This window comes from Canis aureus, chromosome 3 (assembly GCF_053574225.1).
Source record: "Canis aureus isolate CA01 chromosome 3, VMU_Caureus_v.1.0, whole genome shotgun sequence".
In the NCBI taxonomy this organism is placed as follows: domain Eukaryota; kingdom Metazoa; phylum Chordata; class Mammalia; order Carnivora; family Canidae; genus Canis; species Canis aureus.
Genome location: NC_135613.1, coordinates 68,108,742 through 68,135,334, shown reverse-complemented (window position 1 = coordinate 68,135,334; position 26,593 = coordinate 68,108,742). Strand labels below are relative to the sequence as shown.

At 39.7% G+C, this 26,593-nt stretch overlaps 2 protein-coding genes and 1 long non-coding RNA gene across 11 annotated transcripts in view; 1 reads left to right on the top strand and 2 right to left on the bottom strand.

The window, feature by feature from the left end:
• DLAT (dihydrolipoamide S-acetyltransferase) overlaps positions 1–20,325 on the bottom strand; it is a 30,730-nt gene extending 10,405 nt beyond the window's left edge. Inside the window, exons 1-10 of the mRNA XM_077893487.1 lie at positions 19,801–20,325; positions 19,182–19,283; positions 18,577–18,701; positions 18,279–18,432; positions 15,362–15,488; positions 13,432–13,619; positions 11,659–11,812; positions 2,275–2,342; positions 1,111–1,203; positions 639–746 (exon numbers count right to left, since the gene is read on the bottom strand). Of these exons, the coding sequence (XP_077749613.1) occupies positions 639–746; positions 1,111–1,203; positions 2,275–2,342; positions 11,659–11,812; positions 13,432–13,619; positions 15,362–15,488; positions 18,279–18,432; positions 18,577–18,701; positions 19,182–19,283; positions 19,801–20,079 (1,398 nt within the window). The 5' untranslated portion in view covers positions 20,080–20,325. The remainder of the gene's footprint in view (positions 1–638; positions 747–1,110; positions 1,204–2,274; positions 2,343–11,658; positions 11,813–13,431; positions 13,620–15,361; positions 15,489–18,278; positions 18,433–18,576; positions 18,702–19,181; positions 19,284–19,800) is intronic.
• Positions 19,651–25,990, top strand: LOC144311256 (uncharacterized). Its single transcript, XR_013376821.1, has 2 exons — positions 19,651–20,480; positions 20,638–25,990. It is a non-coding gene; the product is annotated as an uncharacterized LOC144311256 (long non-coding RNA).
• Positions 22,927–26,593, bottom strand: part of DIXDC1 (DIX domain containing 1) — a 71,126-nt gene continuing 67,459 nt past the window's right edge. For all 9 annotated transcript variants that reach the window (XM_077893478.1, XM_077893481.1, XM_077893483.1 and 6 more), the window contains one exon: positions 22,927–26,258. In XM_077893478.1, the coding sequence (XP_077749604.1) occupies positions 26,178–26,258 (81 nt within the window). In that variant the 3' untranslated portion in view covers positions 22,927–26,177. The remainder of the gene's footprint in view (positions 26,259–26,593) is intronic.

Genomic DNA, 26,593 nt, shown 5'->3' with positions numbered 1-26,593 from the left:
TTTTTACTTTAATAAAAATTGCCTCTTCTGTTTTTCACATGCATTATCTCCATTAGATTAAAAACTTAAGCTCATGGAGGACTATGACTTATGCTGTATTCCTAAAAGTGCCTCATGCTAAGCATAAGTAGGTAGTTGGTACTTAACTGTAAACAGAGTAAACATACTGTTTCTTATCTAGCCTCATAGAATCATAGTGATTGTGCTAGGCTAAAATGGATCCGTGGCAAAATCAACTTTAAATGAGAAATTTTAATCAAGGGTTAGAAAACAAAAATTCTCCAAGATATTCTCTCAGCAAGTTAAAATTAAGAAGACAACTGGGATGCCTGGGTGGCTCAGTCAAGAGTCTGGCTCTTGATTTTGGCTCAGGTCATGATCTCAGAGTTGTAAGATCCAGCTCTGAGTCAGGCTCCGCTCTGGGTGTGGAGCCTGCTTGAGATTCTCTCTCCCTTTCCCTTGGCCCCTCCCCACCCACCAGTCTCCCACTCTTTAAAATAAATAAATAAATTTAGTAAGAGGACACCATTTTCCATCATCAACATACTGTCACAAAAAATATAGGTAAAAATGTAAATGTTTAGTGGGGAAAAACAAGAATTTTAGAATTTCAGAGTTGGAATTTCCAAACCTCTTACCTTATTAAGTTCTTTCCGTACCAACAAAACTTCTCCCATATTTACATCAATGGAAAGGTAATAATGAGGTATGGTTTGCTTAGACTGCATTAATCTCTGTGCAATAACCTGAAATCAAAGAGATTAAAACATCACTTATCTTAAGCTGAGGTGAGATTTTACCTAATGCAGGGCTCTGTTTGCCTCTTTACCCTGTTCCCTGGTAATGGCTACCTCAAACATTACCAGAACTAGAATATGGAATTGGAATATGCACCAAAACCTGGACTCCGTCTAGTAGTATCTATCAGAGCAATGTTTGTTTATCCCAAGTATTTATTTGGCCAAGCCAAACATCTACAACCAATCATCCAAATATCCCAAATAAAAAGTCTCTGGTAGTGTTTCAAACTGTGGATGCAACTGAACAATCAGAGCAAAAATGCCCCCTACAGCTTTGGCTGCAGCTAAATATTTAGGATAATATTCCTACCCGACGAATGTTGCTGATTGGAACGTCCGTGAAGACCCCTGAAGGAACGGGTGCCACTCCTGGAACCGCAGCAGGCACAGCAGCTGCTGGAGCCTATGAGGAGGTACAGAAGCTCTTAGTACCTGTGGCTCAATCTCAGCATATGCAACAGGCAGAAGCTAGTGACTCTTAACAGATGGCAAAGTAAAAAATTAAAAGGCTTATAGAAAATAGCTATTTCTAACTCAAGGGAGCAAAAGAGACTCAGATTTGTACTGTGCTTATATAAGAATTCTGTTTTTAATTTTTATACTTAAGTATCATTTTCTTTGTTCAGAGAAATGATTAGTTAAAATAATTTTGTATTTGCAAAATTACCTTCAAGAAAAGCAATCAATGCATTCTTAAAGGATTAGAAATAAGCATAAAAAGTAATTCGCTTTTCTGAACAGTGTTGAGAAAAAACAATGATAAACCGTGCATTTTAAAGCAATCATCCAAAAAATTAAATCATTTTACTTACTTTTAGCTAATTATCTTAACACTTTAACCAACTGCATGACAGTTGGTTGGCTATATGGATTTAATTCCTTTTTTTTTTTTTTTTTTTAAATCTTTATTTATTTATGATAGTCACACAGAGAGAGAGAGAGGCAGAGACACAGGCAGAGGGAGAAGCAGGCTCCATGCACCGGGAGCCCGATGTGGGATTCGATCCCGGGTCTCCAGGATCGCGCCCTGGGCCAAAGGCAGGCGCCAAACCGCTGCGCCACCCAGGGATCCCTGGATTTAATTCCTGTGTGGAATAATTAAGTACATAAAACTCAAACTCTAGTCAACCAACTAATAAGCATGCACTTAAAAATAGGACCTGAAAAAATAAATAAATAAAAATAGGATCTGAATAAGAGAGGATTTGTTAAGAAAAATTTAGTACCACCATTGAAAAAGGAAACTGGAATGCATGTCAGTGTAGCATACCATCTTTCCTTTTATGCGCGGAATGACAGCACATTCATATCTACTGCTAGCCAGTGAAATTAGACAAAAAAACCCCCCCACAATTCTGGTTAAGCTATTCCATTCATAAGTAATGTATGAAAGGGTTTAGTAGGTTGCACAGAATATTTTGCAGGGACAAACTGCCAAGAACTAAACAAAACAAAAATGCTAAATGTAACTCACAGGAGCAGCTTTAGTAGGCACAAAAGAGTCGACATCCTTCTTGATGATTCTGCCTTCTGGTCCCGTCCCTGGAAGAGATGCATAAATATCACGTATGTGAGAGCAGACCTGTTTGTTCCTCCAGGAGACTGACCCCGTGATCTGGGAAGTGCAAATTACTAAGGGTTCTCTACCAAAGACCCTCTGAAGGGGTTCACTGCCTTACTCCTATACCTTAATGTTTTTGGCAGCTTTTACCAATTATTAATTATCATTCACACAGAGTGCTCTCATTTGATCTATAGTGGTTCTTTTAACTACAGCAAACACTCTGTTAAGTATTTAAGAGTTTTACGTGCTTTTAAATTGGGAAATACTGGGATATGGATAAGCTGAGTACAATTTATGCCTCCCAAACAAGTCTAGCTTTCGCCTCTCCTAGTCAGCTCTGAAAACTCCTTTCTGAACCCTGAAATGGATCTCATCTGGGTTCTAGATTCATCAGATCATAAAGAATTCCCTTTGTACAAAGTCAACAGATATGACAATCGTTTCAGACATATTAGGCAAGTTAATTTTTTCACCCCAAAATAGCCCAAATAACTCTCAACTGTAATGATCTCATCTTCAGAATCACTCCTTCCTTGTGTGGTCTCCATCGTTCTGAGCTTTCTCGTAGTGGCCAAGGTTCTAAACTGGCCTGTCACACACTGGGAATGAAGTGTGTACAATGTCACACACAAGGTAAGATCTTCAAATCCTCACACTACAGGCTTACTTTCATTTTCACTCAATTCTTTCCTCCTCCCATGCACAGCCAATCAGGTTTACCTTTAGATTCAAATAGATAATTCTGAATCTTAATTCTAAGATTTAAAACTTAGTTATTAAAATACCTTTTATACTGGCCCACTTCTAGAAAAAAAATGGGTCATATTGATTCATCTTTCCCCAAGGCAGACTTTTAAAAGGAGTCTCGTTGTATGCAGTTCTTCCCAACTCTTTTCCTTCATTATAAAAACTGAGTTGGCTAGGACTGTGTTTATCCTCACTTGGAGCTCTAAAACAGAGGTAGTAGTATCCCTATTAAATACCTCTCCCTTTATAAGCAACAGAAACCATAACCTCCCCTTATCATCAAGGTGGATCTGGATACCACAGCCCCCCAAGAGGAGGGAACCTGCGGTATCCCCTGCCTTAGGCTGGGCTTTAGCCACCCACAGGAATTCACTCAAAATCTTTTACTTTTTTGCCTGTCTCCCGAAGAAGGCACAATAGGCCATCACAAAGCAATATGGTTTAAAGGGAAGAACACCAGACTAGGAGTAAAAAAATGTAGGGTTGTGGTCAAATATAATTCAGAAGACTAGAGTTACTTAATCTTTGCTGGTCTTGTTTCATCTGTAGGATTTTTTTTTTTTTTTTTTTTTTTAACGATTTTATTCATCCATTCATGAGACACAGGCAGAGGGAGAAGCAGGCTCCACGCAGGGAACCTGATGAGGGACTCGATCCCGGGACTCCAGGATCACGCCCTGGGCTGAAGGCAGGCACCAAACTGCTAAGTCACCCATGGATACCCGGATAGAGATTATACCAGGCCCCGCTCAAAGGAAGACTGTGAGAATAAAATGAGACAGTGATGTGAAAGTGTTTTGCCTTAAATATGAAACATGAGTAGCTGTGAGACAAATCAAACTGAACATTTGGGTTTAAGCTTTCAAACATTCTCCCCAAATGATTACATTTTGGTCATATTTGCTAAGTCATCTGTCCCTCCAAGGAGGGCAGGGGTACTGGAGAATGAATTCAACAACTCATAGCCAAGGATTTAAATAACAATGCTTCTTACAAAAAAACCTCCATAAAAATATAAACTCTTTAAGTTTGGAGCTTTTGGGTTGGGGAACACACATCAATGTGCTGAGAGGGTTGTACTCCCAGAGAGGGCATGGATGCTCTGCACACATTTCCCCAACAACCCCACTCCTTGCCCTATGTATGCATCTCTTCCATTGACTGTTCCCATGTGATATCCTTTACAACAAACTGGGTACTGGCACATACAGTGCTTTCCTCAGCTCTTTTACTTCTATAGCTAGGTTTATTCCTACATATCTGCTGGATTTGGGTGCAATTGTAAATGGGGCTAATTCCTTGATGTCTCTTTCTGTTGCATCATTATTGGTGTATAGAAATTTAACAGATTTCTGTATGTTGATATTGTATGCTGGGACTTTACTGAAATCGTGTTTCAGTTCTGGCAATATTTTAGTGGAGTCTTTTGAGTTTTTTGTTTTTTTAAGATTTTATTTATTTATTCACGAGAGATACACAGAGAGAGGCAGAGACATAGGCAGAGGGAGAAGCAGGCTCCCTGCGGGGAGCGTGATGCGGGACTTGATCCCAGGACCCTAGCATCATGCCCTGAGCCGAAGGCAGACGCTCAACTGCTGAGCCACCCAGGAGTCCCTTGAGTTTTATATATACAAGATCACATCATCTGCAAATAGCGGCAGTTTTACTTCTTCCTTGCCAATTTCTTTTTGTTGTCTGACTGCTGAGGCTAGGACTTCAGTGGAAGACTGGACATTCTGTCTTGTTCCTGACCACAGAGAAAAAGCTCTCAGTTGTTCCCCACTGAGGATGACATTAGCTGTGGATTTTTCATAGACGGACTTTATGATGTTGAGGTGTTTCCTCTATCCCCATGTCTTTGAGGGGTTTTATCATGAATGGATTTTTGTACTTTTGCCAAATGCTTTTTCTCCATCTATCGAAAGGACCATATAGTTCTCTTTCATGAATGTGGTGTATCGTGTTGGTTGACTTATAAGTACTGAACCACCCTTGTAGCCCAGAAATAAATCCCATTTGATTGTGGTGAAGGATTCTTTTACTGACTGTTGGGATTCGATTTGCTAGTATTTTGTTGAGAATTTTCATATCCATGTTCATCAGAGATTGGCCTGTAGCTCTCCTTTTTTAGTGGAGTCTTTGATTTTGGTATCTGGGTACTGCTGCCCTCACAGAATAAGTTTTGAAGTTTTCCTTCCATTTCTATTTTTCAAAAGAATAGTTTTGAGAGTAACAGGTATTAACTCTTCTTGAAATGTTTGGTAGAACTTCCCTGTGAAGCCGTCTGGCTCTGGATCTTTGTTGAGGAAGTTTTTGATTACGGATTCCATTTCTTTGCTGGTTATTGATCTGTTCAAGTTTTCCATTTCTTCCTGTTTCAGTGTTGGTAGTTTATAGGTTTCTAGGAATTTATCCATTTCTTCAGATTGTCCAATTTGTTGCCATAATTATTCAGAATATTCTCTTATAATCCTTTCTATTTCTGTGGTGCTGGTTATTTCTTCTCTCTCATTTGTGATTTATTTGGGTCCCTTTTCTTTTTTATAAGTCTCTGTAAGGGTTTATCAATGTTATTATTTTTTTCAAAAAAACAGCTTCTGATTTCATTGATCTGTCCTACAGTTTTAAAAAAATTTTTATATTGATATTTCTGCTATAATCTTTATTATTTCCCTTCTTCTGCTGGCTTTAGGCATCATTTGTTCTTTTTCTAGATCCTTTCAGTGTAAGGTTAAGTTGCTTGAGATTTTTCTTGCTTCTTGAGGTAGGCCTGTATTGCTATGTACTTCCTTCTTGGGGCTATTTTTGCTACAAACCCAAAGGTTTTGGACAGTCATTTTCATTTTTTTTAAAAGATCTTATTTATGAGAGAGAGAGAGAGAGAGAGAGAGAGATGCAGAGACATAGGCAGGGGAAGAAGCAGGCTCCATGCAGGGAGCCCGATGTGGGACTCAATCCTGGGACTCCAGGATCACGACCTGAGCCACCCAGGCATGCCTTCATTTTCATTTGTTTACGTGTTTTTTAAAATTTCTTCTTTAATTTCCTGATTGGCCCATTCATTCTTTAGTAGCATGTTGTTTCTTCATATATTTGTAGCATTTCCAAATATGTTCCTGTGGTTGATGGACTTCAAGTTTCACTGTGTTGTGGTCAGAAAGTATGCATGGTTATGATCTGAATCTTTTTTTTTTTTTTTTTTTTTTTATGATCTGAATCTTTTCGTACTTATTAAGGCCTGATTTGTGACCTAGTATGTGATCTATTCTGGAGAATATCCCATGTGCATTTGAAAAAAACATATATCCTGCTGCTTTAGGATAAAATGTTCTGAATATATTTTAAGTCCATCTGGTCCACTGTGTCATTCAAAGCCATGGTTTCCTTGTTGATATTGTTTAGATGATTTCTCCATTGATGTAAGCAGGGTGTTAAAGTCCCCTACTATTATTGTATTATTATCAATGAGTTCCTTTATGTTTGTTATTGTTTTATATATATTTGGGTGCTCCAAAGATGAGAGCATAAATATTTACAATTAGATCTACTTATTGAATGGTCCCCTTTATTATGATATAGTGCCCTTCTTTATCTTGTTACAGTATCTGATATAAAATCTTGTTTGTCTGATATAACCCATTGTTACTATGGTTTTCTTTTGACATCTATTTGCATGATAAATGTTTCTCATCCCCTCACTTTTTTTTTTTTAAGAGTTAATTTATTTATTCATGAGACACACACACACACAAAGAGAGAGAGAGAAGCAGAGACACAGGCAGAAGGAGAAGCAGGCTCCATGCAGGGAGCCTGACGTGGGACTCGGTGCCGGGTCTCCAGGATCACACCCTGGGCTGAAGGCAGCACTAAACCGCTGAGCCATCCGGGCTGTCCCTCTCACTTTCATTTTCAAAGATTTTTATTTTTACTTTTTAAGTAACCTACAAAACCAATGTGGAGCTCAAACCCACAACCTTGAGATCAAGGGTCACATGCTCCACTGATTGAGCCATATAGGTCACCATCCCTTCGCTTTCGATCTGTAGATGCCTTTTATTTAGTCTAAAGTCTCTCATAGGCAGCATATAGATGGGTCTTGTTTCTATCCATTCTGACACTCTGTGTCTTTTGCTTGCAGCATTTAGTTCATTTACCTAAGAGTAATTATTGATACATGTCTAGTGCCATTTTATTACTTGTTTTGTTGTTTCTGGAGATTTTTCTCTGTTTCTCTCTTGTCTTTGTCACTTTTGGCCTTTCCTTCCTACTCGAAGAATCCCCTTCAATATTTCTTGCAGCCCTGGTTTAGTGGTCACAAATTCCTTTAGTTGTTTGCCTGGGAAGCTTGTGTGTGTTTTAAGTAGGCTTCACATACAATGTGGGACCCCACGTGGTGGGGCTTTTAAACTGACAATCCTGAGATATAGACCTGAGCGGAGTTCAAGACTCAGACATTTAAACAACTGAGCCATCCTGGCACCCCTGTCTGGGAAACTCTTTATCTCCCCTTCTATTCTGAAGGATGGCCCTGCTGGATAAAGTATTTGTGGCTATAGATTTTTCCCACTCAGCATAGTGAATATATCATGCCACTCTCTTCTGGCCTGTTAAGTTTCTGTGGAAACTTCAGCTAATCTTATGGGTCCTTCCCTTGTAAGTTAGGGATTTCTTTTGTCTTGCTGCTTTTAGGATTTTTAAAAATCACTATATTTTGCAAATTTAACTACAATGTGTCTTAGTGTTGGCCTGCTTTTCTTGATTTTGATGGGAATTTTCCATGCCTCCTGGATTTGGATTTCTATTTTGTTAACCAGACTAGGAAAGTTTTCAGTTTTTATGTCCTCAAATCTTCTGTCCCTTTTTCTCTCTTCTTCTTCTGGGACTCCTATGATATGAATGTAATTACGTTTGATGGAGTCACTGAGTTCCCTAAGTCTAATCTCACAATCCATCATTCTTTTGTTCAGCTTCATTATTTTCCATGATTCTATCTCCAAATCACTTACTCGTTCCTCTGCTTCTTCTCTCCTAGTGGTCATCATATCCAGCCATTTTCCAATCTTAGTTATTTCATTTTTCCTTTCTGCTTGATTTTTTTTTTAAACTCTTACTTCTGCAGTAAGGGTCTCCCTGATATTGTTCATGCTTTTCTCAAGCCCAGGAATATCCTTATGACTATTTTAAATTCTCCATCAGGCATATTACGTACATCTGTTTTGATCAGATCTTTAGCCATGACATTTTCTTGTTCTTTCTTTTGGGATGAATTCCTCGATCTTGCTATTTTGTCTAGGTCTCTGTTTTGTGTATGTTAGAAAATTCTATTGCTCCAGAGAGTAATAGCTTTAAGAGGAGGTCACACAGTGGCCAGGACCTGGCACTTCAGGGAGTGTCTCTAGTATGCTGTGTGCACCCTGCTGCTGTGTGTTGGCTGCTCTATCCGTCAGACAATCTTTGCCTGCAGTGGGCAGTGCCCTCAGGTCTCTATCCCAGCCAAGCCTGTGGACCTCTAACTCCAGTCCTTGAGCCCTGCTGGTTGCAAAAACTCATGAAAATCAGCCTCTCTCATTTTCCCAGCCAATGGCTTTTGGGAAGTGGAAGTGGGAAGTTCTCCTTGTATGTATCCCTGTGTGCTCCATTCTCTTGCCTCTCTTTACAACCAGGGCTCCCTCTCTTCTGCAGCATCCATGACCCGTTTCTCCTCAAAACGATGTCTACTCACTTCCTACCTTCCCTGATGTTGTCTCTTCTCTCCCTCTAGATGTTTGTTCTATCAGTCCTCGGGTTGATTTCCTGGGTATTCAGAATGATCTGACAGTTATCTAGCTGTGTTCAAGGGACGAGACAAGCTTAGGGTCCACCTACTATACCACCATCTTAGCTCCTACTCCTCCATAGGAAAGCTTTTAAAATGAGGTGTCCACAAAGCTGTTTCCATTTCTCTATTCACTTTCTACTTTTCAGCCTACCCAGACTGGCTTCCAACACACCTTTGTTTTGAAAGAACTGTTATCAAGTCCCCATGTACCATCTTTAAGTTCTGTTGATTCTGTCAAAAATGTATCTTGAAGCTGTCCATTTCTTTTCATTTCCAGTCTGACCATGCTTGTCTAAGTCACCACTGTCAGCTCTAACAACATCTTTAACAGGGACTTTGGGGTTCATTTAACCCATCTGCACAAAACAGCCAAAATGATCTTTTAAAAATACGAATCGTTTTATGTCACTTCTTTGTTTTAATCCTTTAGTGGCTTTCTGCTATGCTTTAAATAAAATTCAAATTCAACCATGACCTGTCAAATCCTTGTTCTTACCCCTCCCTATGTTTCTTTCCAACCTCACCCCCATTAACACTGGCCTCCCTAATGTTCCTCAAACATGCCAAGCTCTCTTCCACTTCAGAGACCACTGTTTTACTGGTCTCCCTGTCCCCAGTTCTTCACACAGTTAGCTTACATCTGACTCCTTCTCATCTTTCAGGTGGGATCAAATGTCACCTCATCAGAAAGATCTTCCCCAACCACCATGTCTAACAGCAGTCAAGACTACACATATATTCATTTTGTCATTCAATGGTGTTGTCAACTTGGGTTTATTCTCTCTTAGCATTTGGACCAACCTAGGTAATCACAAGTTATCTTCTTTATCACAGCTAACACCTGTATATGTTTTATATATAGAGGCACTGCTAACTTAATTTATCCTCACAACCTATAAGGTCTTATTTTTATATACAAATAAAGAAACTGAGACACAAAAGGTCAAACAGCTAGTGTACAACAGAGCCGGGGTTCAAACCTGAGCATTCCAACTCCAGAGTCCATACTCCTGACTACTATGCTATACTTCCTTTCTGCTTTACTCTTTATTTTTGGTAATATAAACATCTGAGACTGAAATCTTTTTTCTTTTTAAGATTTTATTTATTTATTAGAGAGAGAGAAAGAAAGAGAGAGAGAGGCAGAGGCAGAGGGAGAAGCAGGCTCCATGCAGGGACCCCAGACATGGGACTCAATCCTGGGTCTCCAGGATCACGCCCTGGGCTGAATGAAGGCAGCGCTAAGCCATTAAGCCACCGGGGCTACCCCCCTCCTTTTTAAAAGATTTTATTTATTTATTAGAGAGAGAGAGAGAGAGAGAGAGAGAGAGAAATCTTATTTTTTTTTCTTCTCTTATGAACAAGTGTTGGACGCACAGACTCCATGAATATTGGTATCTTAAGTAATAGTAAATGAATCACCTAACAGGTTACAGTTTCTTTTCTTCTTTTTTTTAGATTTTATTTATTTATTTACGAGAGACACACAGAAAGAGAGGCAGAGACATAGGCAGAGGGAGGAGAAGCAGGCTCCACGCAGGGAGCTCGATATGGGACTTGATCCTGGGACTTTGGAATCACACCCTGAGCCAAAGGCAGATGCTTAACCGCTGAGCCACCCAAGCATCCCAAGGCTGTAATACTTCTTGAACAAATAGATGACTGGCGTCCCTAGATTAGAATTTCTATCACTTTCTCAAATTTTATCTTTGGTACAGCAGCCAGTGTTGCTAAGTATCTCAAATAATCCTTCACGTCATAAATTCTTTGGATATAATTATTAACTCAGTCCCTCATCTCCTTAAAATTTATTCCAACTTACATTGCTATCCCTAGTTCTAGTCACATATATATACAAAATGGCAATACACCAGTGCAATAACATAAAGATGGAAAAAAGCAACTTCAAATATTTATAAAGAACCCTCTGAGGTCCAAAAAATTTACAGTATTCTATTTTTATTCTTTCAGGAGTGGCTTGCCTTCTAACCACAAGACAAAAGGCAGTAGATAGATGATAACCAGCACTAAGCACCCAGAGCTGGACAACTGGGGAAATAACCAGTAACTGGATACGAATTGAAACTTTACTACTGGGGATCCCTGGGTGGCTCAGCAGTTTTGTGCCTGCCTTCAGCCCGGCATGATCCTAGAGTTCCAGGATCAAGTCCCGCATCGGGCTCCCTGCATGGAGCCTGCTTCTCCTTCTGCCTCTCGCTCTTTCTCTGTGTCTGTCATGAATAAATAAATAGAATCTTCAAAAAAAAAAAAAAATTAAAACTTTACTACTTAACAGTAAGGGAGATCCCTTAAGAGTATTTTTCATATCCCTAAAATGGTGAATTCTTACTTTATGAAATGTCATGTGGCAATTCCAAACTAGCACACAGTAGTAGCCATCAAACAGGCTTCAGAATTAGTAATTTCCCCTTTTCTAAATAAGTAACCTCTTATCAGTAAGCTATACTTTCTTTTTGGGGAGAAAAAAGACATGAATAAGACATTTTCCTTTGCCCTCAGGGAACTTCAGTTCAGTTTTATATGAATTTTATTATTTAAAGTCATTTCAATTCACCCCAGGTTTATGTTTTTTTATGTTGTGTACTGCTAAATTCAGTCAGCCTCACATTAACAGGTTTCTTATTATATAACCAAGTCTTAAAACTCAACTCTGCTGAACAAGCACATTATACTTTCACTAATAATTAAGTATTTCCAGACAAACTTACCTTTTACTTGTGTAAGGTCAATACCTTTCTCTGCTGCCAATTTCTTTGCAAGTGGGCTTGCAAACAATCTTCCCTTGGGTCCAGCAGGAGTAGCTGGGCGGGGGGCTGAAGGTGTAGGAGTGACAGGTTGGGGAGTTGGAGGAACAGGGGCCACCTTTTGAAAAAAGTTACATATTGTTAATTTACCACTGCAAAGACCAGTCTGAAAGATAAAGAGCTTACATTTTATTATGAAGTCAAAATAATTTTTTTCTCCCAAAGATCATAATGCACAGTTTTCCTGCTTAACCAACATAACACAGCCATATGAAAAGTAGTAACACTTTATGTTAAAGACAGAACCATGTTATCTTACTCCACGGTAACATGGAAAGACATGGAATTTCATACTGCTAACCAGTATGTAATATCCTTACAGACTTTTACTCACTTTAATCTCTCGCTGTTTCCTTATTCTCTTACGTGGCTTTGTTTTTACTTAACTTCATTTCAAAATAAATTATGCTAGAATGTTCCATGTTGAAGTCACTACTCCTTGCCTATTCCCCACAAACGTGGGGAAGTCAGAAATCAAGTTTTCCCTGACAGAAATGTGTATTTAGTCTAAAGCTCATATGACTCTAACATCTACAAAAGCCTCGTCATAGTGTTGTCTAGGCCTAGAGTACATACAAATACATTTTAGATATATAATGTATCCTGTACAGCATACGACGACAAGACTAGATTCTAAGCAAAACAAGCCATGTTATGTCAAGGTTCTAATGTACTATAGAAATAAGCTTGACCCACTATCATAAAGGAATACCAAAAGTACGAACAAGTTTGAATGATACATGCCCATTTACATACACATGTATTTTTTACAGTATTGTACTATAAAATAACCGTGAATGTATTTTCTCTCCCTTACAATTTTCTTAATGACATTTTCTCTAGTGTGCTTTAAAACTACGGTATACAATATATATCAGATACATATACTATACAAAATATGTGTTGACTATCTACATGGTTGGTAAAGCTTCCAGTCAACAGTAGGCTTTCTCAGTAGTTAAAATTGGGGGGAATACAAAGTCATACACAGATTTTCAAGGGCACGGAATTGGTGCTCCAGATCCCATGTTGTTCATGAACAACTGTATACAGTAACTTCCATTTGCATGCGTATCAACACCTCACGCAGAAAAAGAACATGTCACCTCAGCTTTGTTCTCTGCAGGACTCAAGACAGTAGGAAAAAAATAAGCTACAAGGATCCAATAACTATTAGGGGAATGGTGCACTGCCATATACCTTTCAGATCTCCACAAAAGTTCACTATCTCTTTCTTCTTTTTTTTTTTCTTTTAAAGCTCTAAAAATATTTTTAGGGGTGCCTAGGTGGCTCAGTCGGTTAAGCATCTGCCTCAGCTCAGGTCATGATCCTGAGATTGAGCCTCGCATCAGGCTCCCTGCAGAGTAGGGAACCTGCTTCTCCCTTTCCTTCTGCCTGCTGCTCCCCCTGCTTGTGCTCGCTCTCTGTCAAATAAATGAATAAAATCTTAAAAAAAAATTTTTTTTTTAAAGTAATCTCTATACTCAACTTTGGGCTCAAATTCACAATCCTGAGATCAAGAGTTGCTGGCTGTACCGACTGAGCCAGCTGGGCACCCCAATCATCTTCTTCGTTAAGTCACAGAATCTAGAAGGAACCCAGAATATCATCTAATCTAATCCCTTAATTTAGAGATGAATACGGTAAGTGTTTGCTCAATTCTAGAAGCATACCTACCGGGGGTGGGGTAGATGGTGGGGCTTGTGGTTTTAAATCAGTTACTTCAGTTGGCCTATAGTCAGCAAATGCTGGTATGTCTTCCTCTTTTTCTACAATGATACAAAGTGGGGTTCCTAGAGGGACATCTCTTGTGCCTTCAGGGATCAAGATTTTTGCCAGGTAACCCTCCTCCTGTACTTCAAAACCTGAAATAGAAAGAAAGACCATGATGGAACTTAAGAGACTCCACTATTCCAACAAACTCAAAGCACAGTTTTAAGTAAAAAAGCTCTTCTCCTTAAGAAGAAACTAGCTATGTAACCTTTTTTGTTATTTAATATCTCTGTGTCTCAGCTTCTTTAGCTACAAATGGGGATAACAATAATACCTATGTCACAGGTATGTTATAAAAATCATTATTTTCCAAGTACTTAGAAATAGTACCTGGGACAAAGTAAATACTAAATAAATAGCTGTCAAATAAAACTATGAGAGATTACAGACAGTAATTAGTTCTGAACATTTTCCTAAAAACATCTCTAAGGGAGGCCACTATGCAGACCCACAAGACTCCAAGATGGCATCAACTGTACCAATATGGCATCAATTATACTGCTAAAAATCAGAACCATATGGATGTTAAATTAAGGGAGCTATTAGAATTGACAGTGATATGGGATTATGCCCTTAAAAGTATCTGTGGAGTTTTTCAAAGAGGTGATATTTGGTATTCAACTAAATATTTCAATGTGAAGAAATATGGCATTATTAGGGTTTCTGTGGTGTTGACCGCTTACATTTTATACAGTGACTTCTTAGAAAGAACTCAAACATGAAGTGTTACAAAAGTAAAACTAAAAGACAACACTGCAAGAACAATTTTTGCCTTGCATATCTTGGCTTTCTGTTGTGTTGTGCCCCTCCCTGACAAATACATCTTTGATGAAATCTTCCCTTTATCAATTAAGAATATCCAATAAAAGATATGTCAAAAAAAAAAAAAGGACTCCAAGGCCACAAGACGGTTTAAAGAATTTGACCAAGGTAATGCTTCTCCAGCGACTAGAGTCTCTAGAATACCATCTCTAGAGCAATTCTGGTATTCAAATTGAAAGGTAAAGCAGATCTATTGTTACCAATGGGTTTTGTTTGTTTCCAACAAACAATCCTTTCTTACAATAAAATCTTTTGGGAGGAATACAATATGCAAAAAGATAAAAAGGTGAAGTTGGGGCAAGGGGTAAGGCGACTAGAGTCTGTTCATTATGTCTCCTTTGTACCAAGGTGCCATCAAGGTATCGTGGGGTTTGAAGAACACAATCTCAAAACCACCATTGCAGAGGATGCCCAGAATTGCCTACTGCATCTTTGGGGACTGGACAGCAAAGAAATAGATCTATCTACTAATCTCTAAATATTATAACAAATATAAGATTCTCTAGGTAGTCTTTGTTCTGAGCGTAAAAATGAATCGGGAATATATGGAAATGCAGTATGATGTGTGAACAGATATATATACATATACATACATCCTATCAGTCATTCTCAAACCATGAAAGCAATCCAAATCCTGGTTTCAGTTTTACCTCAGTCATTTTAAACTCTGTTATTTTCTTGCCTTGAAAGTAATTTTCTCCTAATTCTTCTTTTCTCCCCCTTGTCCAGTTTAAACAGCAGCAGTGCTGATATAGCTTCTTAATAACATAGTAAGACTCTAGATAAAAATAATCTCTAGGTTGACATATCCTCGATTCATTAAGAGTGCAGTGTGGAACTGACAAACTCCACTAGGCACCCCTGCTGTCATGACATAGCCTGTTCCAGGAAACGAATCCCAAAAATTAAAATTTTTCATGTTATCACTCACTCATTATAGGATAGGACGGCAATCCTCTTCCCTCATTGGAAAACTCAGTGCCTCAACCATTAAGAGCTGAAGAAATCTCACCTATAGTGGCCTTGTCAGTCTCTATCTCTGCCAATAAATCTCCTTCACTTAGCTTCTCACCCACTTTTTTTTCCCATCTCTGAACTGTGCCCATGGTCATGGTAGGAGAGAGAGCAGGAAGAACCACCTGTAGAAACAAACACATATTATTGCTTAATCCTAGGAAGCTGTGGACACAACCGCACTGAGTTAAGCTTCAATAGTTGTAGGAATGATGGTGACTCTGATGATCCAAATCCCCATCTGTCTGATACTCCCATAACAGCCAAGAATCAGTGCCTCAACAGTGGCCCACCAGCTGAATCAACCTCCAAACCTCAAGGTTTACAGTATTAGTGATGCTCTGGCCTCTTCTCTTCCACCAAAGTTAAAAGCAAGGGGTAAGTTAGGAAACAGTTCTTTCTAGATAGTCAAAATTAATTCCTCAATTATATATCTAAGCACAGAGCATCTTTTCATCTTTTTTATCACTTAGATTAAGCTAGAATTTTTCATTGTCACAAAATGATCTTGGTCTAGACTATTCCATTAAAATTCTGCTGCGCTCTGTACTAGCATTTATCTAGCATCTATCTTTTCACTTAGAGGAACTGCATTTCTCCTAAACTTCCCAAATACCTTTCCAAGATAAGAAAAGAATATTATGAAAAATTATACACCATCAAATTGGACAGCCTAGAAGAAATAGATAAATTACTAGAAACACAAACCTTCCAAAACTAAATCAGAGAGAAACTGAAAATTCGAACAGACTGATCATTAGCAATGAAATTCAATCGGTAATCACAAAACTCCCAACAAACAGAAGTCCAGGACCATATGCTTCCCGGGTGAATTCTACCAAACATCTAAAGAATCAATACCTTTTCTGCTCAACTATTCCAAAAAAATAAGGAAGAAAAGTTCCAAATTCATTCTATAAGGCCACTATTATACCCTGATACCTAAACCATCAAAAACAAACAAATACACTACAGGCCATTATCTCTGATAAACATAGACGCAAAACTCCTTAACAAAATATTGGCAAACTGAATCCAACAATATATTTAAAAAATTTACCACAATCAAGGGGACTTACTCCAGGGATGCAAGGGTGGCTCAATATTAACAAATCAATTAGTGTGATATATCACATTAATAAAAGAAAAGATAAAAACCATTATGATCATCTCAATAGATGAAATAAAAAGCATCCGATAAAGTTCAATATTCATTCATGATAAAAACTCAACAAAGTGGGCACAGAGGAAACATACTCAACATAATAAAGCCCTTATTCTTTTTTTTTAAAGATTTTATTTATTAATGAGAAACACAGAGAGGCATAGACATAGAGGGAGAAGCAGGCTCCTCGCAGAGAGCCCAATGTGGGACTCCATCCCTGGACCGGGATATCACGCCTTGAGCCGAAGGCCAACACTCAACCGCTGAGCCACTGAGGCATCCTTAATAAAGGCCTACATGACAAACCTACAGCTAACATCATACTTAATGGTGAAAAACTGAGAGCTTTCCCTTTAAGATCAGGAACAAGGTAAGGATGTCCATTCTCACTACTTTCATTCAACATAGTCTAGAAGTCCTAGTCACAAGCAATCAGACAAGAAAAAGAAAGAAAAGGCATCCAAATGAAGTCTTCCAAATTGGTAAGGAAGATGTAGAACTTTAACTATTTGCAGGAAAAATAAGCAAATAAAGGAAATAGTCACTTCCACCTCAAAATTTAAACAGCAGATTGGCTGATCTCAATGAAACATTGCTTTGCTATTCATATGGCTTGTGTGTCCCCTGAATTTTGGTGCTTATCCAGTTATTATGGGCTTGCTTCTTACTTTTTTTTTATATCTAATAGCAATAGGATTATGCCGAGAGAGAAATCACTTCAATTAATGTCTCAGGAAGGAAGGAAAAAGAAGAAAAACTTAGAATTCTAATTAGAAAATATTGCTTTAAAATGTTCTTATTGTACAAACTTTGTCACCTACATCTACTTCTTAAAAAATCAGAGAAGCCAATAATCTCTATACAGTATCTTAAAAAACAACTAAGACACAACCATTAACACTTGCACACAAAGCCACAGACATAAAACGGAGAGAAATGAAGTATGTCTTATGTAGTGAGATAGACTTTACTGAATAGGATGAAATAAATGTGTGAACCAAACACCACACAAAACTTCACCACAAGTGGCTATTAATAACAGATCATGGAGAAGAACATTATGTCCAAAAAAGAAAATGATTCCTATACAGAAATTTCTACAAATAAACTAAGTGAAAGAAAAGTTTTAGTCTTAATCCTTTAGAAAAAGGCCAGCTGCTTTTTTACCCATTTCCAATATCCAAAACACACAAATATATATGGGATAACCTTAATATCTAATAAGCTGCTGTAGTTTCTTAGAAACAGATTTCACAGAACCAACAGTGATCATATTTAATGCCTTCAGCTCTTCTGTAAATCTTACTTTCACACTTTATTGTCAGTTTCCTCATTTATTAATATTATGGGACTAGTTCACCCACTCTTAGAAAACGAACACCTAATGTCAAAGGAAAACATCAACTGGGGACTTTTATTCTATAGACAACACTTGAGGCCTATTAAACAATTTATTTATACGAGGAGTAGATATTAAATACAAATCATCCTCAAAATCTAATATAATATTCTTGAGTGAGAAATGCCAAGCACTATCCTATCTACCACACTGAGGTTGGAAAAGTTTAAAGGAGACTGTCCAAGTTCAAACAACTGACATAATGACTAAGAATAAAATTGCCAATTTTCATGTTTAAATCCCTATTCACTTTGAAATGACAAGAGCTAGACATATTTAATGCCCATTTCCAGAATGAAAGATAATGAATAATAAATTTTCTAGAGTAAATACCCAAACGAGGAGCCTCACCTGCATGTGAGTGGGGTAGGAGCTACCAGGAGCCTGAGCGGGAGGTGTAGGTGGCAAAGTAGGGGCAACAGGGGTTGGTGCTGCGGCTGCTTGTGGGGTAGGTGCTGCGGAGGAATCCAATGTGTAATTTTTAAAGGCCTCAATATCCTCAGGCCTATGGAAGAGAAAGAATGTGTAAGCACAGGAGATTGCAAAGCAGATTTAGCTCAGAAGCCTTTAACTCCTGCTCTCTTAATTCTGGGTCAAAACACTCCACACTAAGCACCCTAGTTCTGCAAATTACCAAGGTACTACTCACTTTTCAACTGTGATACAGATGATGGCTCCAACTGGAACATCTCTGGTACCTTCAGCAACAAGTATCTTTGCCATGTAACACTCCTCCAGGCTCTCAAATCCAACAGTGGCTTTATCGGTTTCAACCTTTTAACAGAAACCAGCAGCTTAAGTTTATGCCACCAGTGGGAAATTTATGAGACTGTGCCTAGAATCACAGTTCAACAGTCATGTGAAGATAAAGCCTCTATTAATAGACCTGAAAGGAATTATTTTTAAAAAACCACCTTAGCTAAAAATCAACCTGGCTAGCTGCTGGCAAGATTATCTAACCAGCCTTCTCTAACATCAAGTTGTAAAAATAAATAAATAAATAAATAAATAAATAAATAAATAAAATCTAAGTTTCTTAAGCAAAAGGGGTAGCTATCTATCAGGAAAACTAACAGTTAATTTAACTAAGCCAGTTCCTTCTCATTTCGATATTTTATTTTTATTAAGATTTTATTTATTCATGAGACAAAGAGAGAGGCAGAGACACAGGCAGAGGGAGAAGCAGGATCAACGCAGATCCTCGACCACAGAGCCACCCGGGCATCCCCATTTTCAATATTTTAAACAACTTACCTCTGCAATTAGTTCACCCTCATTGATTTTTTCCCCTTCTTTTTTTTCCCAACGGGCTATGGTGCCTGCCTGCATTGTGGGGGAAAGAGAGGGCAAAGGAACCTGGAGGAGAAAAAGGAGAAACACTAAATTAAAAAAAAAAAAAAAAAAAAAGCTAAGCTCTCTCTGTCTGGTTAAATGCTTCATTCAACTGTATTTATTGCAAAGAGCGCACTGAGTCCCCGGTCACACGCTTGGCACTGGGGATAGAAAGGGAGTTGTTGCCACCAGCACCAGAAGCTCTCCAGTGGCAAGGTTCCCGCTCCACGGTCCCGTGGGGCTGACAGAGCACCTAACTCAGCAGACATTCCACAAATAGCCTCAGGTTTGGAGCTCTGCTTTCAATGGAACAGATCAAGAGGCGGAAGCCTGGAACTCCTTTCCTTCAATGGAATAAAAAGATGAGCAGAGGTAAGCAAGCCCAAGAGCCAGAGCAGAGCTTGGTTTTGGAGAAGAGACAAATGATATGTGCCGGGACGGGGACGGAAGATCCCGGAGTCCTCAGAAGGAGGATCCCGAAGCCAAGAAGTCTGCCCTGAAGGACAAACGGGGTCCGGAGAAGGGCAGGTCCGGGGCTCACCTTCTGATGCGGGGGCAGGCTATAGCAGCGGCGGCCGGACGACCCCAGCAGCTGCAGCAGGAGGCGATTCCTCTGCGTCGCCCACGAGCTGAGGCTCCCGCTGCAGAGCGCCCGGACCCCGCCGGACCCCGCAGTCCCACTACTGCAACGAGCCGGGGCCGCGCCAGCGCGCGAGGTCACGCGCGGAGCTCCCGGCTCCTCCCGCAAGGCCGCCCTCCGAACCGCGAATCCTGCCCTTGGGGCCGCATTCCGGGCCCGCCGAGCACAGACGCGCCACATAGTGCCAGCAACCCCCACACCCCGACACCAACGCCGTCTCCGGAGTGACCTCTCCGAGAGCAGGGCGCCGCTGCCGTCAGCCGCGCCGCGCCGCCGCACATTGTCGTAAAACGCGCTCCAGCTTCGCCGCACCCCGCCCCGGGCCAGAAGGGGGTGGGACGTCGGTCGGCTCTTCCTCCCGCGAGTAGGGGAGAGGGTGGCCGGCGGAGGGCAGGGGAGGCGGCTTGGGAGCCGCAGCGGCCGGGGTCGACGCTGGCGCGAGCCTGAGCACCGACAGCAGTGGAAGCCGGAGGGGTCCTAGGAAAGGAAGGCATCGCAGGGCGGGAAGGGCGCGGCCGAGAGGAGGGCGGGGCCTACGAGGTGGCGAGAGCCCTGCGGACGCAGGCCGAGCGGTCGGAGAGGTGGGCTGAGGGGAGTGGCCGAGCTTGCAGGAGCGCGGGAAGGCCGCGGAGGCCTAGGGCGGGGGCGGGGGCGGCGTCGGCGGGCGCGGGTGAGGTGACCCGCCGGGTGTGGGGCCTCGCTCGGCGCCGCTTGTAGCTGACCGAGCTTCAATCGCAGGTTTGTAGCATCACCGGACGTCGGAGTGGAGCCGGGCTCCCCAGCCAGATGGCGTGAAGGGCGGCCAAGCGGAAGACTCCTTCCCCCCACGGAGGTGTGCCCGAGCGGGACTAGGCATATGCCTCGTAGGAAGATGCACGTTTACGGGACAGATTTGCGTTTCTCATTTCCTGTCGAGAGCTTTGTTTTGCTTGCGGTGACGTGCACAAGGCTGACCCGTAAGCCCTCGTGAGGGCAAGGACCAAGTCTCTGGTGCCTCGGTGCCTCCGCAGGCTTTGGTCCATAGTATCCGGTAAATACTGGAGGTTAAGGGCGGTTCGTTTGAATTAATAAACGAGAAGTTACCGTCAGCCATTTGTTAGGTATACCCCTCTTGTGGGGTCATCATGCTATCATAAGCACAAAATACCTCATTTCTGACCTGAGGGTGACAGTAGGAGGAAGCACGTGCTGTATTTTTATCTCCCAAGTCCCCAGTGTACAGATGGTCATAGGACACCAAGAACAGAAGAAATAGGAAAAACCGACGTGTCAAAACATGTTCAGTCTTGCTAGTCATGAACCATTTGGAAAATCAAAACAACCTCGAGGCACTATTTCATACCTATTAAAGTAGTAAACTTTAAAAAAGCAAAAACCCAGTATTCATGAGATTGCGGATTGAGTGGACCCAATACAGTGGTGGTTTTTTTTAGATGGCAGTGTAAGAAGTGGCAGACTGGGGGAAAATGTTTACATCTTTCCCCAAAATTCTATTCTAGTACCCTTAAAGCATTCAGAACAAGGTTAAAAACCATTCTGGTGTCTTTAGAGCAAAAAGGACTGGATAAACCTAACTCTCCAAAAATGAGGAAAGTTTAAGAAGTCACAGCTGCCTAACAAAGTAATATGTAGGCAATACAACGGAGAAAACTTGCAGATTAAATGGAAAGGTACGTTTGAAATTCTAAGAGTAGAGCAATTATATTACAAGTATGTAAAGCAATTTAGTGAATAACAACTGGAAGAATAATTGTGATCAGTGAGAGGGCTTATACTGTAACTTTATAAATTATTATGAAAATGTTTCAACGATTTTGAATTGACCAGAGTATCTCACTACTTACGATGTATTTGAGTTTGAAAACTATCTAATAAATTAGCCTTTGGATGATACAATCTTCAGTTTTCTGTTCACTTAGGTAGGCTTGTGTAAACCTTGGTTGGCATTTTGAATATTCTTTTGACAGGTGTAGCTAAATCACAGGAGGGCACAGGTCAAACAGTCCAGGGTAGTAAGTTTACCCTAGAGGCAGGCTAGGAAATCTTAGGTTTCATCAAAATAGCCCTGAGAGAATGAACTGAACTCTCATAAACAGATTGGGTAACAATTTAAGGAAAAGGAAGGCTCAAGACTCTAAGGTTTAAAGTAGAGAGACTTGTAGAATGGTGACAACCAATAGAAAAAGGGTAGATGGGGCAGCCCCAGTGGGACAGCGGTTTGGCGCCACCTGCAGCCCAGGATGTGATCCTGGAGATCGGGGATCGAGTCCCGTGTCTGGCTTCCTGCTTGGAGCCTGCTTCTCCCTCTGCCTGTGTCTCTGCCTCTCTCTCTCTCTCTCTCTGTGTCTCTATGAATAAATAAAATCTTAAAAAAAAAAAAAAAAGAAAAAAGAAAGAGTAGATGGAAAGATAAATTAGTGTATAACAAAAGATTCTGAGTTAAGCTCTTTACGTATTTAATTTTAACATAATGACCCGCTTAAAATGGCTTGTTATTAATAGTTGAAAATGTGAAAAAAAAAAAAAAAAGTTGAAAATGTGTAATTGCAAGTCAAGTGAAAGCCCAGGACTAAAAATGTAGATATATAAAACATTTAAATTGAAGTGATAAATGAAGCTGACCTAAGTTTTTAGAAAGGCAGCTTTCAAATTAATTTGGAAATTCTGTTTCTTTTAAATACACATTTCTGAAAGTCTATCTAGTTCATGTTTCTTGCTTTTGCATTCAAGACTTTTGTCATACGGTTTGTACTCAGGCTCTTACTTGTTTGCATGTTTATACATAATTTCAAAAGTAGTGTTAAATCAATGAATTTTCTTTGACAACAATAATGTGTTTTGTGCTTATATTTGAAATACCAATGGTAAAATATCTATAGCAATAAAGTAATCCTTATCTCTGCTCTCCAGGTAGTGAGTAAACAATGCTACCAGGGAGATCACTTGAGGAAATTGACTTTCACTAAATGTAAATGGCTTTGCTGATTAATTTCAGTCAATCAACACAAGTGAAAATGATTAATGGTATTTAGTTTGCAAACTCCATTTTATTCATGGTTTGTTTCTGCTTTTTTAAATTAGTTCACAAATCTGGTACATACAGGCAGTTAAAACTGGTTATCACTGATAATCAGAAGCCTCTGGTATATAACACAGTCTTCATGAAAACAAAACAGGGAGAATGCATGGTGGTAATCTCTATGAAAGCAAAGGTTGCAAACATCCATGTTTCTAAGAAAATATAACTTTACATATATATTTTAAGCAAGCTATACCTCTTACATAAATTCAGACAATAGGAGTGTGCAATCATAATGCTTATTTTATGGAAAAAATGAAAATTATAATTATGACATAAATGCTCTTAAGTAATTAGAGTCCTCTTGAATTGGATGTAGAACATACAGATATTTTCCCTAATTTACAACCATCCTGGTCAAAAGAGCTGAAATGTTAATCAGTAAGTAGGAATGCCATTAACAAGTAAATTTATCCCAAATTCTTTAGGTACAAATTGTAAAATGTTCCAATTCCAGCTAATTTAAGGAACTGAGTGTGAATAGTTGTCAGTTTTTTAAATGATGATTTCTGAAGGAATTGGGCTTTCTTCTAAACTAATTCTTGTGAGAGGATCATTTTTTTTAAATCTCCCAGAGTTGAGAGGTTATTTTATGAACTCTAAACATTCTAGTTCCTTAGTTTTTTCAAAGAAATAGAATTTCAAGGTCAGGATGGACTGTCCCACACAAATGTCACCAGGGGTCAATTCTCTGAATAAGTCAAGAGGCTTCGAGTGCAGCCATAGTGTAACAAATAGTACTCTCTTCAAACCAAAAGGAACCAATGCACCTGCTTCCTCAGGAGGTTCCTGCCTTTAGAAACTGGAATGGGGATTACCCACACATTGTACACAAGAATTACTGGAGTGACATCCTGTGATGGGGTGTTTAGTTATTACATGGCATATGAGAATTAATGAGCTAAAGGGGAAAAATGACTTCATTCTCTCCCCGGAACTCAACTTCAGCTTTTTGTGGAGGCACTAAGCCATGCAGCTCCTCTTCCAAAGGACAGAGATATAAAAGCCAAATAAGGCAGAGGACTTTGACATTTTTCTCTCATTTAATTTTCTCTGAAAAGCTAAATTCTACATAATGGTAAGAATGTTTGCTCAAAGAAAACTGACGAATAAAAACTAACTTAAATATTCAAGATAAATTGTACTGGAAACACAATAACAAATTTTGGCCTGATAACCCTCATGCTGTCTTATAGCAAAACACTAAAATTCATGCAACAGAGAAGTTGGTGACATGAGGACTTTTTCTTCAGACTTCCTGAGGGGGGCGGGAGGGGGGGGCTCAGAATATCCTATTTTCTTCTGTTTGCTTTCATAATGAATTATTCTTCCTTTATGACTGACTTTCCCAAACTTTCCCAGTCATTTCTGCTAAGAAATTCTTCAGTAGATCAGGTAAACTTACTGAAGGATATCACATCTTTTGAGCTCCTTCTGTCTGCTAGAGGAGCAATCAAATAGATTACATAAAACTACCTCCACAACCAAAATGGCAGGTAGAATTAGAACCAGGAGTTGTCATTAGTATACTTGTAATAAAATAAAGCTTGTTCTGAAACCACAAGGGCTAAGAAGAGAAGAGCCTGTATAAAAGCTACTGGGTTCTCTAGAAAATGGGTACAGTATACAGAATGTGAGGACATATGGAACTCACACTCAAGTTATAAAAATAGACATGGTTCTCAGACAAAAAGCAAATGGGTACAAAAGAATTCTCCAAACATGAAATATTTTTAAAAGATACATCTATATAAAACAACAAAATGTCATTTCAGAGCTTCAATGAGTAGTGTGTTGAAATAGCTGGAAAGAGAGATGAACTAGAGACAGACAGGTCAAGAACCCAGAAATGACTTGTCTGACTCTTCTGGTTGGCAGTGTACATTGGTGGTCACAGGCCGACTGCTTTTGGGAATGAATGTGTGTGTGTGTGTGTGTGTGTGTGTGTGCGCGCGCGCGCGTGTATGGCTGATTAGTTGATGGTGCTTTGTAAATGACTGAGAAAACCCAAGTTATTAAGTAATCTCTGGAAGTTTAACTCTTCTTTTACCTTCTACACTTGACAATGTTGCACATGAGAAAGGATTCTAAGGTTGTTGTTTTTTTTTAACCCAGAATCAACCCTGCCATTCACAACTCATGCACCATGCCCCATGGTTCCTATTGTGCCCTAAAGGATCAATCTAGACTAAATATATAATAGAAAATAACTTGAAATGAAGAAAGGCAGACCAGTAACTCATGCTCAGTACTCCTAAATCACAAATACTGAAATTAATAGTCTGTCTCCTTTTGACTGCAAAGGAGATGCCATGAGCTGAAGTCATGAGAGAAAGAAAGTCAAGAAAATATGGGTAGCAGCACCTTTCCATACCCGCCTGGATTTTAAAGGAGATTTTAACTCCTCATTCCTTTCAAACACAAAGTTCATCAGTTGGAAGGGGAAAAAAAAAAAATGGCTCTACAGTGAAAGAGTCCCCAGGGAAAACTAGCAGTACATGAAATGTGCCCTCTGTGGGCTAAAGGACAGTTGCAGAACCAGTTAAGACACAAGAGGCAACCCAAGGTCTCACTTCATCATGGTTTTAGCACAGTATAGCACAATATGGGCAGCCCTTTTTCTATCCAATCAACAGTTCAGCACCATCCATGTCCAGTCAAAAAAATTCCTGAAGAGTGGGCTTTCATCTTTGGTACCACCTCATGAGTTACTCTTGGTTTGCAATAGCTGCAAAGAAGCAAAAAAGCTGGTACCTTTGCCTTGTCTGTGAGTACAAATGCTGGGACTCTGATTGCTGCAACCATTGAGGCCAATTAAAAGAATACTGTAACACACAGGAGAGATGCATCCAATTCCCAGGTTCCAGATAATAGCAGCCATGCCCCTACTGGAGCGAGATCATCCATTCCCATTGGTTAAGGCCTTCGGTTTGTTGTCCTCAGAGTAGAATAAAACACTGTGTTCCCACGGACAAGGAACTCCAGATGAACCCATGGTCTACAGTTGGACAGGGATTTTAAATACCACATATGCCAGGCACAGAAATAGTACTGGCTTGAGGCTGTCACACTTGGAGAAGCTTCTGTTTTGGCAGCACGAACTAGAAACTTCTTCGTGTATTCTGGTTTCAGTCTTCTTTCCTGAGTGAAACAGCCAGGGGGTACCAAGTTCCATCAGCCCCCAATCCAATACTCAGCATTAATTCTCTCCATGGTCTTCTTCCACCCAGGCTACAATTTTTCCTTCCCATCCAGGGATGGCATCATCATCGTGGAAAACCTAGAGGAAGAAAAGGAAAAGCCACAGTGAAGAAATAAATAAGATAGGGAGTCTCACCAGATAGCTGCTGCTGATAAAAGTAAGAGCTCAACACAAAGGATAAGAGGAAAGCCTTAAGTTAGAGTCTATGTTCCTTTGGTTTCATCCCTAAAATTATAACTAAATGTATATATATAATATTTTTGATATGAGTAATAGGTTATTATACTGTACTTTGTATAACAGACTATTAGGTTATATATGTTATATATAATATGTATTGTAATGTATTATTATATATTATTAAAATTATGTAATATATATTCTTAGTTCCACATATGTGAATTGGTAAAAGC